The sequence below is a fragment of the Cajanus cajan genome, chromosome 5, assembly GCF_000230855.2.
Source record: "Cajanus cajan strain Asha chromosome 5, NIPB_CcT2T_4, whole genome shotgun sequence".
In the NCBI taxonomy this organism is placed as follows: domain Eukaryota; kingdom Viridiplantae; phylum Streptophyta; class Magnoliopsida; order Fabales; family Fabaceae; genus Cajanus; species Cajanus cajan.
In genome coordinates, this window is record NC_138521.1 from 71,992,155 (window position 1) to 72,006,890 (window position 14,736).

The 14,736-nt window shown below is 31.8% G+C and overlaps 2 protein-coding genes across 3 annotated transcripts; one reads left to right on the forward strand and one right to left on the reverse strand.

Annotated features, from left to right (window-relative positions):
* On the forward strand, positions 1 to 5,542 carry HT1 (Protein kinase superfamily protein). 2 transcript variants are annotated; one of them, XM_083075924.1, is made up of 5 exons: positions 1 to 42; positions 345 to 406; positions 576 to 1,824; positions 2,550 to 3,005; positions 4,550 to 4,906. In XM_083075924.1, the coding sequence occupies exons 3-5, from the start codon at positions 1,384 to 1,386 to the stop codon at positions 4,796 to 4,798; spliced, it is 1,146 nt and encodes a 381-aa protein (XP_082932050.1). In that variant the 5' UTR covers positions 1 to 42; positions 345 to 406; positions 576 to 1,383; the 3' UTR covers positions 4,799 to 4,906. The 2 variants fall into 2 exon arrangements, with proteins under 2 accessions (XP_082932050.1, XP_020225524.1); XM_020369935.3 differs by lacking the exon at positions 1 to 42 and adding an exon at positions 4,981 to 5,542 and having other exon boundaries at positions 66 to 406; positions 4,550 to 4,809.
* Positions 5,543 to 12,300: 6,758 nt separating this feature from the next.
* Positions 12,301 to 13,158, reverse strand: LOC109809612 (uncharacterized). Its single transcript, XM_020372964.3, has one exon. The coding sequence runs from the start codon at positions 12,971 to 12,973 to the stop codon at positions 12,443 to 12,445; it is 531 nt and encodes a 176-aa protein (XP_020228553.1). The 5' UTR covers positions 12,974 to 13,158; the 3' UTR covers positions 12,301 to 12,442.
* Between the last annotated feature and the right edge of the window lie 1,578 nt (positions 13,159 to 14,736).

The window sequence follows — 14,736 nt, forward strand, 5'->3', positions numbered from 1 at the left end:
GAGATTCGGAATGACGCATTGGATGGTGAAATAGAGGGTTTGGTATGGTTACCAATTACCATGTTCCCTTATTCTTTCATCTATATACGTTTTGTTTTCCAGACTCGTTCTAATTTATTTCTCTACACATTAATCTTAATCAGATTCCATGCTTTTCAATTTTTTTATTTTTTAAGAGTTTCGATTCCACGCTTAGAATCTCCGCTTTGCAAAATTTGAATGCAGTGCTTGGATTGGAATATAAACTTAAATGATCGACAATTAAAATGCTTAAAGAACATTATGTTGCCTCGATCAAATTGACATTGTTATCTTCTTATTTAGTGCTCTATTGATTAACGCAGATCGAATAAAGGAAATGTCTGCCAATACTACAAATATAGTTCATCCAAATCCGTCAATTAAGGTACTACACTTTCTGTACCTTTCAGTACCTCGTCATAGAAAAGTTCATTTTCTGAGCAAACAGTTTAATCATCACTTGCATTTGGATCAAACGGTTCTTGACTTGGCACTTGTGTACGCTTTAACCTTTATCTTTTGGGTACGTTACGTGCCACATGTATGTATTCTAGGACTTTTTTGGTGCTACTGTTAAAGGATGGGATATGGGACATATCCCAAACTATGAGAAGAAAGAATGCAAAGTACACAATTTGTTGGAAGAGCAAAACGCAAAGCTCAAATCTACCATTCTTTGCACTGTGGCCACGATGATGTGATGATGCATGCAATGCAAGAAAAGAAACCCAAGCAGAAGCAAAGCAAGGTAGCTCAATTAAATTAAATCGACCAAAAAGCCCCTCTCTCTACTTTTGAACCAAGCACTCACGAGACACCCTTGAAGCTTCACCCTTTGAATTCATCTTTATGCTGCTACACGACCTAATCCTCCTGACCCGTCCTATTAGGACAAAGAAACCGTGAAAACTGCTTCTTCTCTTCTCTTTCTCCTTACAATTTTCATCTTCATTCATGAACGTTCCCTTCATCTCTCTCTCTCTCTGATTAGTCTCCAATTCCTATCTGTTGTAAAAATTTCCATCCTTCACTCGTCACAGCTTTGAGTTGATAAAACAAGTAAGACAATTGCTTGACTCTGACATGAACACGTCTTTCTTTTCCTCTCTCACAAGCCAAAACCAAAAGGGTATTCCCTGAATTCTTAAATGAATCATTTTGACACATATTCTTCTTCTTCTTCTTCTTCTCCTTCTTCATCTTTTGTTGGAGCCTATGTTTCGGAATCGGTTTATGCACTTCCTGAAATCGGTTCACACGTTCAGAAGAAAATATACTTTTGACAGTCTCTTTTGATAAGCAAAGCAAAGCAAGTAAGCAAGCATCACTCACTCACTTACTAGATATCTTAGTTTGAGAGGCATGCACTTTGCTAGAGCTTCAATGGGGGGCTCATGTTTCCATGTGCTTCGTTTGAGGAGGTTCAAGAGTAAGCCTCTGCCAGAACCCTCTTCATCTTCCAAGACCCGGTTAGATTCTGACTTGGAGAACATGGAGAGAAGAAGGTTTGATAGCTTGGAATCATGGTCCATGATATTGGATTCTGAGAATGTGGAGACATGGGAAGCATCAAAGGAGGATCAAGAAGAATGGACCGCTGATCTTTCACAACTTTTCATAGGTAACAAGTTTGCATCCGGTGCTCACAGCAGGATTTACCGCGGAATTTACAAGCAGAGAGCTGTTGCTGTCAAAATGGTGAGGATTCCCACACAGGATGAGGAGAGAAGAGCCTTGCTTGAACAGCAATTCAAGTCTGAAGTGGCTTTACTTTCAAGTCTCTTTCATCCTAACATAGTGCAGGTAATTAAGCTCTTATACTGTTACCACTCAACTGTGAGCCTGTGAACAGACAAGTACCTTCTTCACCTTGTCCCCATGATTTTTGTTTGTTTAGCTTTAAGGCTTTTTGTTTGTGTCAGTTTGGAAATTGAAGGAAAACACGAATTCAACTGTCTTAGAGTTCAAAATTTTAATGCATAAGTACTTGAGATCAAATCCTCACCACATGCTAAAAGACTTGGCAAATAATCATGTCTTTTAACAGTATAGTCAGATGTTCATGTCAGGGTAATAACCTTAAATAATATCTGTCCAGTGGATATTGGTATTTAAGATCTCCTTATCTTAAAAGGCGAAAATACCTATCTTAGAAGTATGGTCTTCGATCTTCTTTTTTTATATATATAAATACCCACTGGCCACTTCCATTTAATTACCACTTTTGTGGGGAAAAAATGAAAAAAGAGGAGTGTTTTCATGAATGATGGGGGGCAGGGAGGAACTTATGAAATCTTAGTTAATAAATTGCCTTAATAACAAGACCAACTTGCTCTAAATTTCTTTTTCTTTCCTTTTGACTTTTGCCATGTATTTTTACTGGATGCAACATGTATAGTACTATATTTATGTAGTACAGTTTATTGCATTGAGTATTTTGAACTGCACGGGAGTGCGTAATTATTCTATATACATGAATAATGAAAGGGTGACTAAGGTCTGATGTTTACATGACTCTTAATTTACAGTTTATTGCAGCTTGTAAAAAACCGCCAGTATACTGTATCATAACAGAATACATGTCACAAGGAACTCTGAGGATGTATCTGAACAAGAAAGAGCCGTACTCTCTTTCAATAGAAACTATACTAAGGTTAGCTCTTGACATATCTAGGGGTATGGAGTACCTTCATTCGCAAGGTGTGATTCACAGAGATCTCAAGTCAAATAACTTGCTTCTCAATGATGAGATGAGGGTTAAGGTGGCAGACTTTGGAACATCGTGTCTTGAAACAAGGTGTAGGGAGACCAAGGGAAACATGGGAACATATCGTTGGATGGCACCAGAGATGATTAAGGAAAAACCTTATACTCGTAAAGTTGACGTCTACAGTTTTGGAATTGTGCTTTGGGAACTCACAACTGCTCTACTTCCATTCCAAGGAATGACTCCTGTGCAAGCTGCTTTTGCTGTTGCTGAGAAGGTCAGATGCCTATACCTAAATTTAAAGCTATATATGTCATCATTGTCATGTTTACTATCATAATAAAGGCTTACATATATAATACGGCATCACTTTTATAGTTCTCTGCTTAATTTTTTTTTTTTTACTTGTATCATATAGCCTCTTGTCCCTTGCTGTTCTCTAATATTAGCAATTTTCTTCATGCCTAGTGATAAATAAAACTATTATTCTGGTATATAATTCAACACTGGCCATAATTAGGGTCATGTTGACCATATATGGCAAGTTGTTATGTTGTCAATTGGAAAAGGACATTTCCTGGGCAGTTAAACTTAGATGAACCAAGTTATATACAATTTTGCTTTGCTTTATCTGGTTAGCCTTATGAGATTATGAAGGAACACCATTACTAAATCGAAATTTTATATAAAAGTGGCTCAATTTATATACAGAAGGTCGAGAGAATTAGTTGCCTTGACTTCGAGATATTGGAAATTTTCATCATTTAACGATAATGGTATAATAACCTTCTTGTCTTGGAAATATCTTTTGCCAGTGGCTTTGGTTTAACTACGCAACAAGGCAACACATTTTTTGAAACAAGGTGAAGGACACGATTCAATGTTCATTTAACGATTAGGCAACACATCATGTAACGATTCAATGCTCAGCTTTGAAAGCTACTCTTGAATCTTATACTCAACTAACAGATATGTGTCAGTTAAGAGGTTTAGATGGCAATGCTTATCCTCAGTATTTACTTAATAATGTTAATAGTATAGGCGACTGACTTGCAATGTGTTGGCTTCCTTCAATTGGCTCACTATAGTTTCAGAGCCATAAATACCTTTGTTCAGAGTTTAGTTATGGATTTTAGAGTTTTAATCTTATTCTATTTCAGAGCCATGGATAGTTGGCTACCTTTTTGAATGTTTATATAAAATATTTGGCAACATGCTATTGTAACTGTAAAACATAAAGGTAAGGTAACAACAAATTGCAACCGCTACATCAATAGTTTTTTCAAGATCATCTGAGTCCCATTATCAAGGTTTACTTGCTCATCAATTTTCCTGTAGACACTTCGAGTGATTGCTTTCATCTTGTCACATTTCCAGCCATGAAAGCTTGGAATTATTTGACCACTCCACGTGAGGAATGGTACTAACTTCCTTTTGAGATTCTTTAATTTTTTTTGGTCAAAACTTCCTTTAGAATTTTGATTAGTATTGTCGGAAGTAGGAATTTATGCAAATTCATGGGTCTAGAATTTTTTGGGGAGGGGATCCACAGACCAAAATGGGGCTTTATTTGAGCCCCATAATGGATAATAGCATGGATGGATGGGCCTAAAACGTATTCTCTCCTTAGTCCAACAACAAACACTTCCTAAATGGCCCAATATGTTTGAAAATATAGCAGTAAACAGTTGTTCATTACGGTGCCTATATGGCTATATGTGACTAATCTGTAGTACTTGGAATATTTCCCCCTTAAGTAAGCATAATGTATGGTATAATTATATTATTAAAATAAGTACTGATTAGAATGAATTTGAGCAGAATGAAAGGCCTCCACTGCCTGCTAGTTGTCAACCAGCACTTGCACATCTGATAAAGCGTTGTTGGTCAGCAAACCCTTCGAAGAGGCCAGATTTCAGTGACATTGTGTGCACTCTGGAGAAGTACGATGAGTGTGTGAAGGAGGGCTTACCTCTGACTCATCATTCTGGTCTAGTCAGCAAAAATGTCATCATTGAACGCTTAAAAGGTTGCGTCTCTATGACCTCTTCCATACCTGTACAGGCTTGATTCCCTCTAAGGTATCGCTGTTCTATTGTCTTCCATATTCAATGAAGCTCCTATAACTTGAATATATATATATATATATATATATATATATATATATATATATATATATATATATATATATATATTTACACATGCTTCATGTTCTTTCAACTGTACTATGTAACTGCATGTACCTTTTTCAGTTGTGTCTAAGGGATGAGTTATTTCATTAAAAACGGGTACAGCTCAATAATGTCATCTGCGCAACTCTTATTTTCCAAACATACGCAACTCTAGTACACACCACAGTGGAATTTATCACTTCCAACTATATGCTACTATGTTGTGCATGCAAAAAATGTGCGATTACATATAATTAGCTTGCACAAGAATGAAGCTCACCGACCACCAACTACCAGATGTTAACCAAACCCAGCAACAGCATCCATCCACCAAACAACTTGAGAAGCCAAGTACAACTTCATTAATACATACATTGCCAACTATTACTGTATTACGTAAATTCCACCCACCTCAAATGCTGACATTAGTCTTAAATTAAAACTAGACTATAATGGGAACTTGGAACCATGTCTTAGAAGTTAATTTCCACCTTAATTAAACATCCTGCAAGCTAAATATAAATAATATAAATAAATAAATTTAAAAAAAAAATTGCACTAGAAGTATCAGGTAGCCAAATTAGTGAATTTGTGTTGACAGTTAGTCGTGAATTATTAAATTTTCTCTACAATAGTTATTGAAGGAATTGGGTAAGATTCGAATTACAGTACAACTTTAAATGCAAAATAGACTGTGAAAGTGTTACACAATATTGTTTGTAGAATTCACTCAGTCAGGTCAGCCCAGTTGATATTTTTGTGTTAATAATTTAAGATCCGCATGGAGTCAATAAGTTTTGTACCTGGTTATTTGCAATTATAATTTCATGAATAACATAAGTAGTAGTGAGTGACTCACAGAAGTGTGGGTTGTTACTCTAGATGCACGCCTTCCTTTGTGTTCGCTTTCTTTGAGGCTGTGCTTCTTATCCTGTATACATAAAGGATGAAAAAATATGGTGAGTTGTTGGGTGGTGGGGCACATGACTATAGAAAATGTGTGCCGCAACATACTAAAAGTGTCCAGTATCTTGAAACTTGAAAGTTATCCTTAGCAGTAGCAAACATGGATCATTTAATTGTTGAGATTATTGTTAGCGGTTTCATGTGCCCAAACAAACATCCTCCTTGTTATCCGGAATGACTATTGAAGGCAACTTTCGGCTATGAACTCTTGTTTTTTTTTCGTCAGCGGCTATCCTATGCCTATGTATGAAGTAATAATTCACCTATATCAAGGCTGGAACTAATATTGCCCATGTTCTAAAAGTAGAATATTATTTGACCGCACAACTTAGGACTTAGGATTAGGATGCCACTATCACTTTAGACCGGCATCGCTCTCATTCATGCATTTATTACTTCTACTACAAGATATCCCGACATTACAATTATTAATAAAACAAATGAGTATGACTATATATAAAATTTCATTTCAGTGAAGTGGTTACAAAAATAAATATTTAAAAAAAATATAAGATTCTATTACTGTGTGGATGAGTATAAATATGGACTTTTTAATGTAAATGCAAGCAAACACGTGCTAATATTTTATCTCTTTTTTTTTGTTTGGCGAATACTTCAAACATTATATATTTTTTTGGGTGAATAATTCCAATATTTTATCTAAACTAACTATTTTTGTAATGCGCAAAGAATGATATTATTATGCATAAACTCATATAATGACAAAATAATTAAAAAAGATTTAACTTAATTTAAAATTTATCATAATTTTAATTTATTAGAGTTGAAATTAATTAAATCTTCGTTTGGAAACTCTAAAATGAAACTTCCGTTATTGTTGTATTATTTCGTAATTATATAGCTTTATTAATCGGAGCATCATAATCATAGTTGAGGACTTAGTGAGAAGATAGAGCGGACTCAATACCTAAGCCCACTACATTTCGTCCTTTTCTCGTTATCAACTTGTCACCATTTAGAAAGAAAAAGAAATAAAAATAAAAATAAAAATAAATTCCATGTTACATTATAGCATCAGTCACGCAGAAGAACAAATATCAATCCTGCGCGGAGAATGCTTAACGCGCGTGATTGTGACTATGTCTATCTTACCATTATCGAAAATATTATATTAATATATTCAATAATCACAACATTTTTTTGAGTTTCTCTCCAACGAAAGGGATCTCAAGCTTTTTTAATGAAAAAGGTTTTAGAAATTTTTATAAATTTATTATATCTAATTATCTATTTTTAAAATAAGGTTTAATGTTTTTATGGGTAAAAGCTATTTTTAATTTCTCTAAATTTTTCAGCTTCAATTTTATCTTTCAATTTATTTTTTTATTAAATTAGTATCTCAGAAAATAAAATATGTTGAGACCCATTTTTTATTTGTACTTTTAGAAGAATCAAATAAAGACTATTTTAGTAACAGAGTGTTAGATAGTTATTTTTGTCTTTGCCATAAATTTCCACAACAATCCTCTCATTTTAGAAGATTATTTTTCAACCCGAGAAACCCACCTTCCATACAAATTCACCCGCTCCAATTCATCTCCCTCCCCTTAAATACCCTCTAAATCTAATCCCAAAACCAGTGTTTGTGTTGTTGATGGAATTCTCATTATTTGAAACTCAAATAATCTAAAATAAATTGAACGAATTAATTTATTAAAAAAAAACTCTCAACTTTTTTCTCTTTTCAGAATATTGCTTTTATTTTTATAATTATTATCCAATCTTGAACTATGATAAACTATCATCTATAAGTAATGAAATAGTTGGCTTTTATAATTATTTTAATAAATATGTTTAGAATGAATTTTAATTTATTAACAATGAAAAATATTTATACTAATACTGTATATCAAAATAATATACTGTTAATTTTAATATATCAAAATTATACTCTTATTTTTAATTAGTTAATTTTTCCTTTTTTTGAGAAATTAATACTGATAATATATTCTCTAATACACTTTTTTAAATATTTTTATTTTAACGATTGAAGTTTATTAAAATATATTTTTCATTTTTTATTTAATAAATATTTATTGATTTAATAATTTTAAATAAACTTTAGTCAATAATATGTCTTTTTTTACACAATAGAATAGTCAATAATATATGCTAACAAGTATAATCTTCATGTATTTTTACCGTTTTCTTTTTCCTTTACTAAGACAAGGAAAATAATTTAAAGATGTCATAAAACTTGGAGGTTAGATGAGCTTTAACTTTACGGGATGAAATCGGGAGAGCAAAGTAATTAGATTACAGTTTTTTTTTATATATTGTGGATGAGACTATTAATGGATAGTCTTAGTCTTTAGTGGTAAACATTTTTTGTCTGAAATTTTCACACAAATGGTAACATAGGAAAAAAATAATCTGAATACCTTTTAGATAGTTTCATAATTTTTAAATAGTTAATTTGCGTAAAAAACTTATACCGACAATTAATTAGATATTACATTAAATATAATTTTAAAATCTTTATTTCAAAAATAAAAAATCTTACCTTGCATGGTGATCATAATATATAATTTAATGTTGAGTTGACGGTGGATGTGAGTGAGATATATATACTCTCCAAGATGTAGATAATAGTTGTTTCACTTCATGCAAAAGTTCCTTCAGAGCATGCAAAGAAAGATGTCTTATGAACCGTCTCTATTACCTCCAAACAACGTTCCACTTTAGCAGCCACAATTAGAACATAGCATGTGAACACCCTCGTATTCAACATTGTACCACTTCCTATTTAAGCAAAACTTCCCACAATTATTGCAATCTTCTTCCAAATCAAAGCTTACCAGATACTGATATATAGTAGCCATTATTCACGTCCTTGAGTTCAATCTTTTGCCTAGAAGCTTCACCACTAGACACTTTTTTAAAAGTTGGCAGAGTTGATCAAACACTAATACTGGAAAATCTGACTTAAATGTGTTTCTTCATTGGATCTCATCCCCACCCATTTTCTACTAAAATTAAAAACAACAAATAACCTACCTTTACTCAGTTTGAAGCTCATAGTTAAATATAAACTTTTTGTACTTAATTTTCTTCACCTTTCTTTCCACAATAGCATATAATATTGGAAGCGCCATAACTAAGTGTCACTTTATTAAGAGACGGAAAAAAAAAAGGTGTTCTTTTTATTAGAATAAGGATAAGGGAACCGCCGGGAAAGATTAATGAATGAATTTGATATAAATAATTATTATGGCCAGGCACATTTTAAAATTGTGTACAAGTAATTTTTTAAAGAAAAACAATTTTACATTGAATGATTAAATGCAACGGATTTTATATTATGAATTAGAGAAACTAAAATTACATATTTATAAAAATACATAAACCAAAAATATCTTTTTTTTACACCAACTTTTTATTTTGTTTTATTAACCATCCAAGCAATCTTTTGTAAAAGTTATACACAACTGTCTTATAAAATTTCTATATAAAAAAATTGAAAATAGAGTTGCAAAGTTCCGAAAATTGCTTTTATCTAATGCTAATAAAATTTTACTTGTAATGGAATGAAAATAATTTTTCACTTGTTAGAGAATAAAGTACTAAAATAGTAAAAAGTTGTCACATAAAAAGAAAAAAAATGTGAATAGGTATTTTCAAACTTCTACCTCTTCCTTCTATAAAAATATGCAACACAATAATAATTTTTTAAATATTCTGTATTATTATAAATATAAATAAAAAATGAATTGATATTATATTAAAAAATTAAAATGATACTCATTTAGAAAAATTAGATATCTTTATAAATGATACATATATTTCCATCTAATTTTTAAATATTTTATTTATTTATTTATTTAAGTGTCACACAATTCTTTATAAGATAATAGTATTGTTATGAAAAATAAATTATTAATATAAGTATCATCTTATAACATGTTTGCGACCGATTTAAAGCAAACAATTTAAACTTATGAGCATTTTTAAGAGAATTAATATGATTTTAAAAGAATCTAAGGGCATTTTCAATGGAAGCAACTCATTTGAGTTGCTTCATGCATTAAAAATTGAAAAAGTGGTCTTCAGTGTGCCATGTCAGCATTAAGCAACTCAAATACAAATTTACTCCTATGATAAGAAACTTTAAGAAATTCAACTTTTAGAATCTTTTTTCTAATCATTTATGAATCAAATTTAAATTTTTATTAAAAAAAATAATTGCACTACAATAAAAAAAAATTACGAGAAAAAATACACAATAAATAAATATTAAAAATAAAATAAAATAATAGTAAATACATAAATATTATACGAAATTAATTTTTATTATTATTATTTATGAAACGTTTCCAAATATGTTCAATAAGATCTATTTAAAATCTGGTAAGAAATAGTTGTTTAAAGAAGTAACTTTCTCTCTTGTTCAAGCAACTCATGTTGTCACGTCAAAATCTTTCGATGCCAAGAAATCAAAACTTAAATTTCTTCATATTTGACTTCTTACTCAATTTTATTATATCCTGCCTGATGTGCTTTTTTCAAATCACACACTTTGTAATTGTACTTTTCTCTCACTCTCTTTACATGACAAAATCCTCACTTTAATCATTCAAAACAAAATTGCACAACACAACACTACCTTTAACACACTTAAGAAACATCACTACCTATGCACCAGCAATACTATTAATGTATTCTAATTAAATTTTTTATTTAAAATGAAAAACATACATATAAATGAAATAATGAATCATCTCGACAATTGATGGATTACAAGTTGCAACTGTAAATGTGCCGTCGTATATGCATTTTTGAATGCAACTATCTTTAACGAAATAACTATAATTCGTTAATTATTGGACACTACAACTATAAGTTAGTGAATGATTAATTAATCTTTTAGAAAGTCATATTTTCTTTTAATTTTGACATTTAAATATAAATTAACAATATATATAATACATAAGAGGGTTGTTTTGGGACCATCAATGAATATTGCAACAAATTTTAGTACAAGTTGCAAGCTACATGAAAAATACCTCATCTCATCAAAACGTGACATACGATATGATAAACAATCTTTGTTGCGACATAGATCATGGATGGATAATAATAATAATAATTTTAACAACTAATCCATCGACTAAACTTTACGTGTACAGTAATATTTTTTTGCTAATATATATCCTGGAGGCATTTAATTAAACAACGGAAGAAAGAGAATATTATAAATTAAAAATGTAAGATGCAGAAAAAATGAATTTAAATATATTAACATGAACCAATTGAATTCCATAATACCATTTCATATTATAATATAAGAATATGAAATAGTGCTTGACATAGATAATTAAAAAAGTGGTATGCAGACTTGAAACATTTGGTTTGGGAGACTAAATTGGAGAAGAAGGAAGAAGGAGTTTGGAGAGAGAGTGGCATTGGCATTGGCATTGGCATTAGTCTTTATCTGCAACTTTTGCTTTAATCGAAGCCAAGCCATTGCTTTCGCCGACCTCGTTCTCCGTGACACCTACCCTCTCCAATAACCTTAAATCACTTTTCCCATATTACCCTTCTCTCTTCCATCAACTCCACAACAGACAGAGGGTAGTTTTGGTATCCAACTCAAACCGACCAATAACCGGCTTTCGTGTTTCACCGGTAGCCACTGCAACCTTGACATAATCGCCCAATTATTTTGTACCGCGCTGCTTTTAAATCTTCCACCACAAATCTTACCAACGTCTTTTACTCGCTATTATATTAAAATTACCATAAAATAACCGTAGTGAAAGAGCTCGTACCATTAAATAACGACGAAATCCTACTACACCCACTTTTCTTTTGCCTCTTCTAAAACTCTAGCAAGTGGCATCCAAGGAATAAAACAATTATCAATTCCCTATATATACAATACAAGGAATGTAAATAAAGGCCACTATAGTTATGTTTCTTTCTAAAGGTTCTATAACTCGCTTCCATAAATAAAACCTTGGCGATAAAAGATATAGAAATAGCTAATCATCATTTTTATAAGAAAGAATAAAAAAAGAAAGAAATGAATCATATACAACCAGGCCCACCATTTGGAAACGAGAAAAAATAAATAAAAAGGACAACAATAATAGCTTAAGTTTCCCAGACATCTTTTGTGTATTGCCTTAACTATGTTTCTTCGTGGAAAAAGAAAACTCAAGACCTCCTTTGAAAAAACAAAGGACGCCATTCAACAAGCGTTAACGGCGTCAAACTTAACAACGGGACAAAGTTCTGGAAATCGCAAAATCAGAATCCATCTTAACCTTACAAACCAATATTATCGTGTATGTCTAAAAAAGTTTTTTTTTTCTTTTCCCATTCTTCAGCAGCTCAAACAAGTGAGATTTAAATTGAAACGTATTGAGATGAAAACCCTAAAAAGTAAAAACAAGTGAAACTATAAAAAAGTAATTCCATGGAAAGCAAAAACGGAGCTGGCATTCGTTTTTGTATACATTGCAGAGAAGTGATTAATGTACAAAAAGAAGTTTTTTAAAAATAAAAGAAAGAAAAGAGAGGAAGAAAGGGGAGAGATTAAATTAGCGAGGCTTCCTCACTGAGCCCAAGCACCCCAAATCCTTTCTCCAATGAAACTAACAAACCTTCTGACAGAGCCTTTCTCCGGATCCTCCCCCACATGAGGAACGTCAGCATCGTGGGAGGCAGCGACACTCTCCGGCGGCGATGGGGGCGGCGAGGGGGGAGACTTGGGCCTGGAAGCTCTCTTGTTTCTCTTATCCTTTTTGGAGGGCTTGGAGGAGGAGCGTGCGAGAGAGTCTTCAAAAGCGTCGATGATTTGGTGTATGAGTTGGTGGTTGGGGGAGGAGTTCCAGCGGACCCAGTAGCTCATGTAGCAACGGAAGCAGCTGCAGTCGAAGAGAGGAGGATGATCGGCGGCCTCCACGGCGAGCTTAGGGTTCTGGCGAGGGTTGCCGGAGATGAGGTAGGCGAGGACTTCGCGGTCGTCCTGGGAGAGGGAGAGGGTGAGGGCGAGGATGGCCGCGGGGAGGAAGGAGAGGTGGTCGGAGATGGTGGGCGGCGAAGGGTGGACGGTTCCTTTCCGGTTACGGTAGAGCTTCTTCATGGCTGAGGAAGAGGAAGAAGAAAAGTTTGGGCTTTCAACTTTCAAGGGTTCAACACCTTTTATTATTATTCTGATTCTGTGTTTAGAGTTGAGAGTTGAGAGAGAATATGAATATGAAAATGTTTCAACTTTCAATTCAAGTTCCTACATGTGGGCTGGGTTCCACTGCATCGCGGGACATGCTCCCTATACCATTTCACGCTTCTGATTTCTTCTTCACTCTGCACTCTGCACTCTGCACTGTTGGCCTTGGGTCAATGGGTCCCTCGTAATATTTACTTAAACAGGAATACATGCTAATGCTAATCCCATACGTATGATATACTAATACAGGAATATGCTAAGCGGACGGTACAACTTGAAAGTTCTACGAAAATTAATAAAATTTTCTCTCACTTAGAAATAATTTTACATTTAAATGACATTTATAAAAAAGAAAATGGGAGTTTTTATTGATAATAATTAATATTTTATTATATTAAATAAAATTTTAAAGAAATAAAGACTTTTAAAATTGAATAAAATTATGAAAATAAATTATTAAAATCTAGACACAATATCTTTATTATATAGATTACGTTACAATAACATTACATTTATTTTATTTAAAGATAAAATACATGTCGATAGGTCAAATAAAATTAAAACTAAGAAATAATTTTAAAAAATTTAAATTTAAATTAAGCTTAATATAGAGAAAAGTTACATTTTTATTGAAAATGAAAACATCTCTTAAAAATATTATTAGTTTCAAATGAAGATGCATATTTATAATAAAGAAATAAACAATGTATTATTTGATAAAGAAATAAATGATATGGTTAAAACTTTGTGTTAAGTAAATGACCACATTATACTTTTTTGGGGTTCATCATGGGAATCTCTTATTGATTTCAATGCCACAAAAATAACACATTTTATTTATTGAATTTGACGTTTGTACAGCCACATGCAAACTTTTCTGTTTAAAAGTTAATTTTTCAAATTAATGACTGTTTTCGAGTTCTTAATTAAGTAGTTTTTTTACCGCTTAAATTAAGTAGTTAAAAAATATAAATATGTTATTAATATGTTTTATCATAATTTTTAATTAAAATATTTCAATTAATATTCTAAAAGTACTTGTTGCTAATACTCAAAGAATAACTATATTATACCAACAAGATGTAACACAAAGTTATATTTTTGAAGTATTGGTTCAAATTTTCAATTGGTGCATATAAAGAAATTTTCGATTCTCAATGCTTGCAGTTGACCATGACCAAGCAGTATGCATGAAAAATTCAAAATTCAAAATCAGAATCAAATACTGTATATACATGTGTTTCAATTAGAAAGAGGAAATAAATTTGGAATATAAAATTTCCTATGAATAAAAATAAATATAAAATTATGTTTCTTTATTTTATTATTTTTTTCTTTTCCCCTCTGTTGTCACAAGCCGGAGAAAAGCGTAAAATGGGAAAGAATATGAAATTGTTTACATTGAAATTCAAATCAACGTCTAGAAAACGCAGCGACAGATTCGTTGACTCGTGGGTGATTGTGCCCAAAAACAATATATTTTTGAATAACATAATTTTATTTGAATCTTACATAGTGAAAACAAAATCATATTAATAAATATTTATATTACAAGTTAAAATATATTTTGAAGTCAATACCAAAAATAAAATTTATTTAAGAGTTAAATTATCTTAACTAAATATTTTTTCTTGAATTAAATTATTGTAATTAAATATTTTATACTCATATTTTTTTTC

What these genes read in the sequence shown, in the direction of transcription:
- HT1 (XM_083075924.1), top strand. Translation starts at nt 1,384, where the DNA reads ATGCACTTTGCTAGAGCTTCAATGGGGGGCTCATGTTTCCATGTGCTT. An exon ending in TTCATCCTAACATAGTGCAG is followed by an intron (nt 1,825 to 2,549) that starts GTAATTAAGCTC and finishes CTTAATTTACAG; the next exon opens with TTTATTGCAGCTTGTAAAAA. An exon ending in CTTTTGCTGTTGCTGAGAAG is followed by an intron (nt 3,006 to 4,549) that starts GTCAGATGCCTA and finishes GAATTTGAGCAG; the next exon opens with AATGAAAGGCCTCCACTGCC.
- LOC109809612 (XM_020372964.3), bottom strand. Translation starts at nt 12,973, where the DNA reads ATGAAGAAGCTCTACCGTAACCGGAAAGGAACCGTCCACCCTTCGCCG.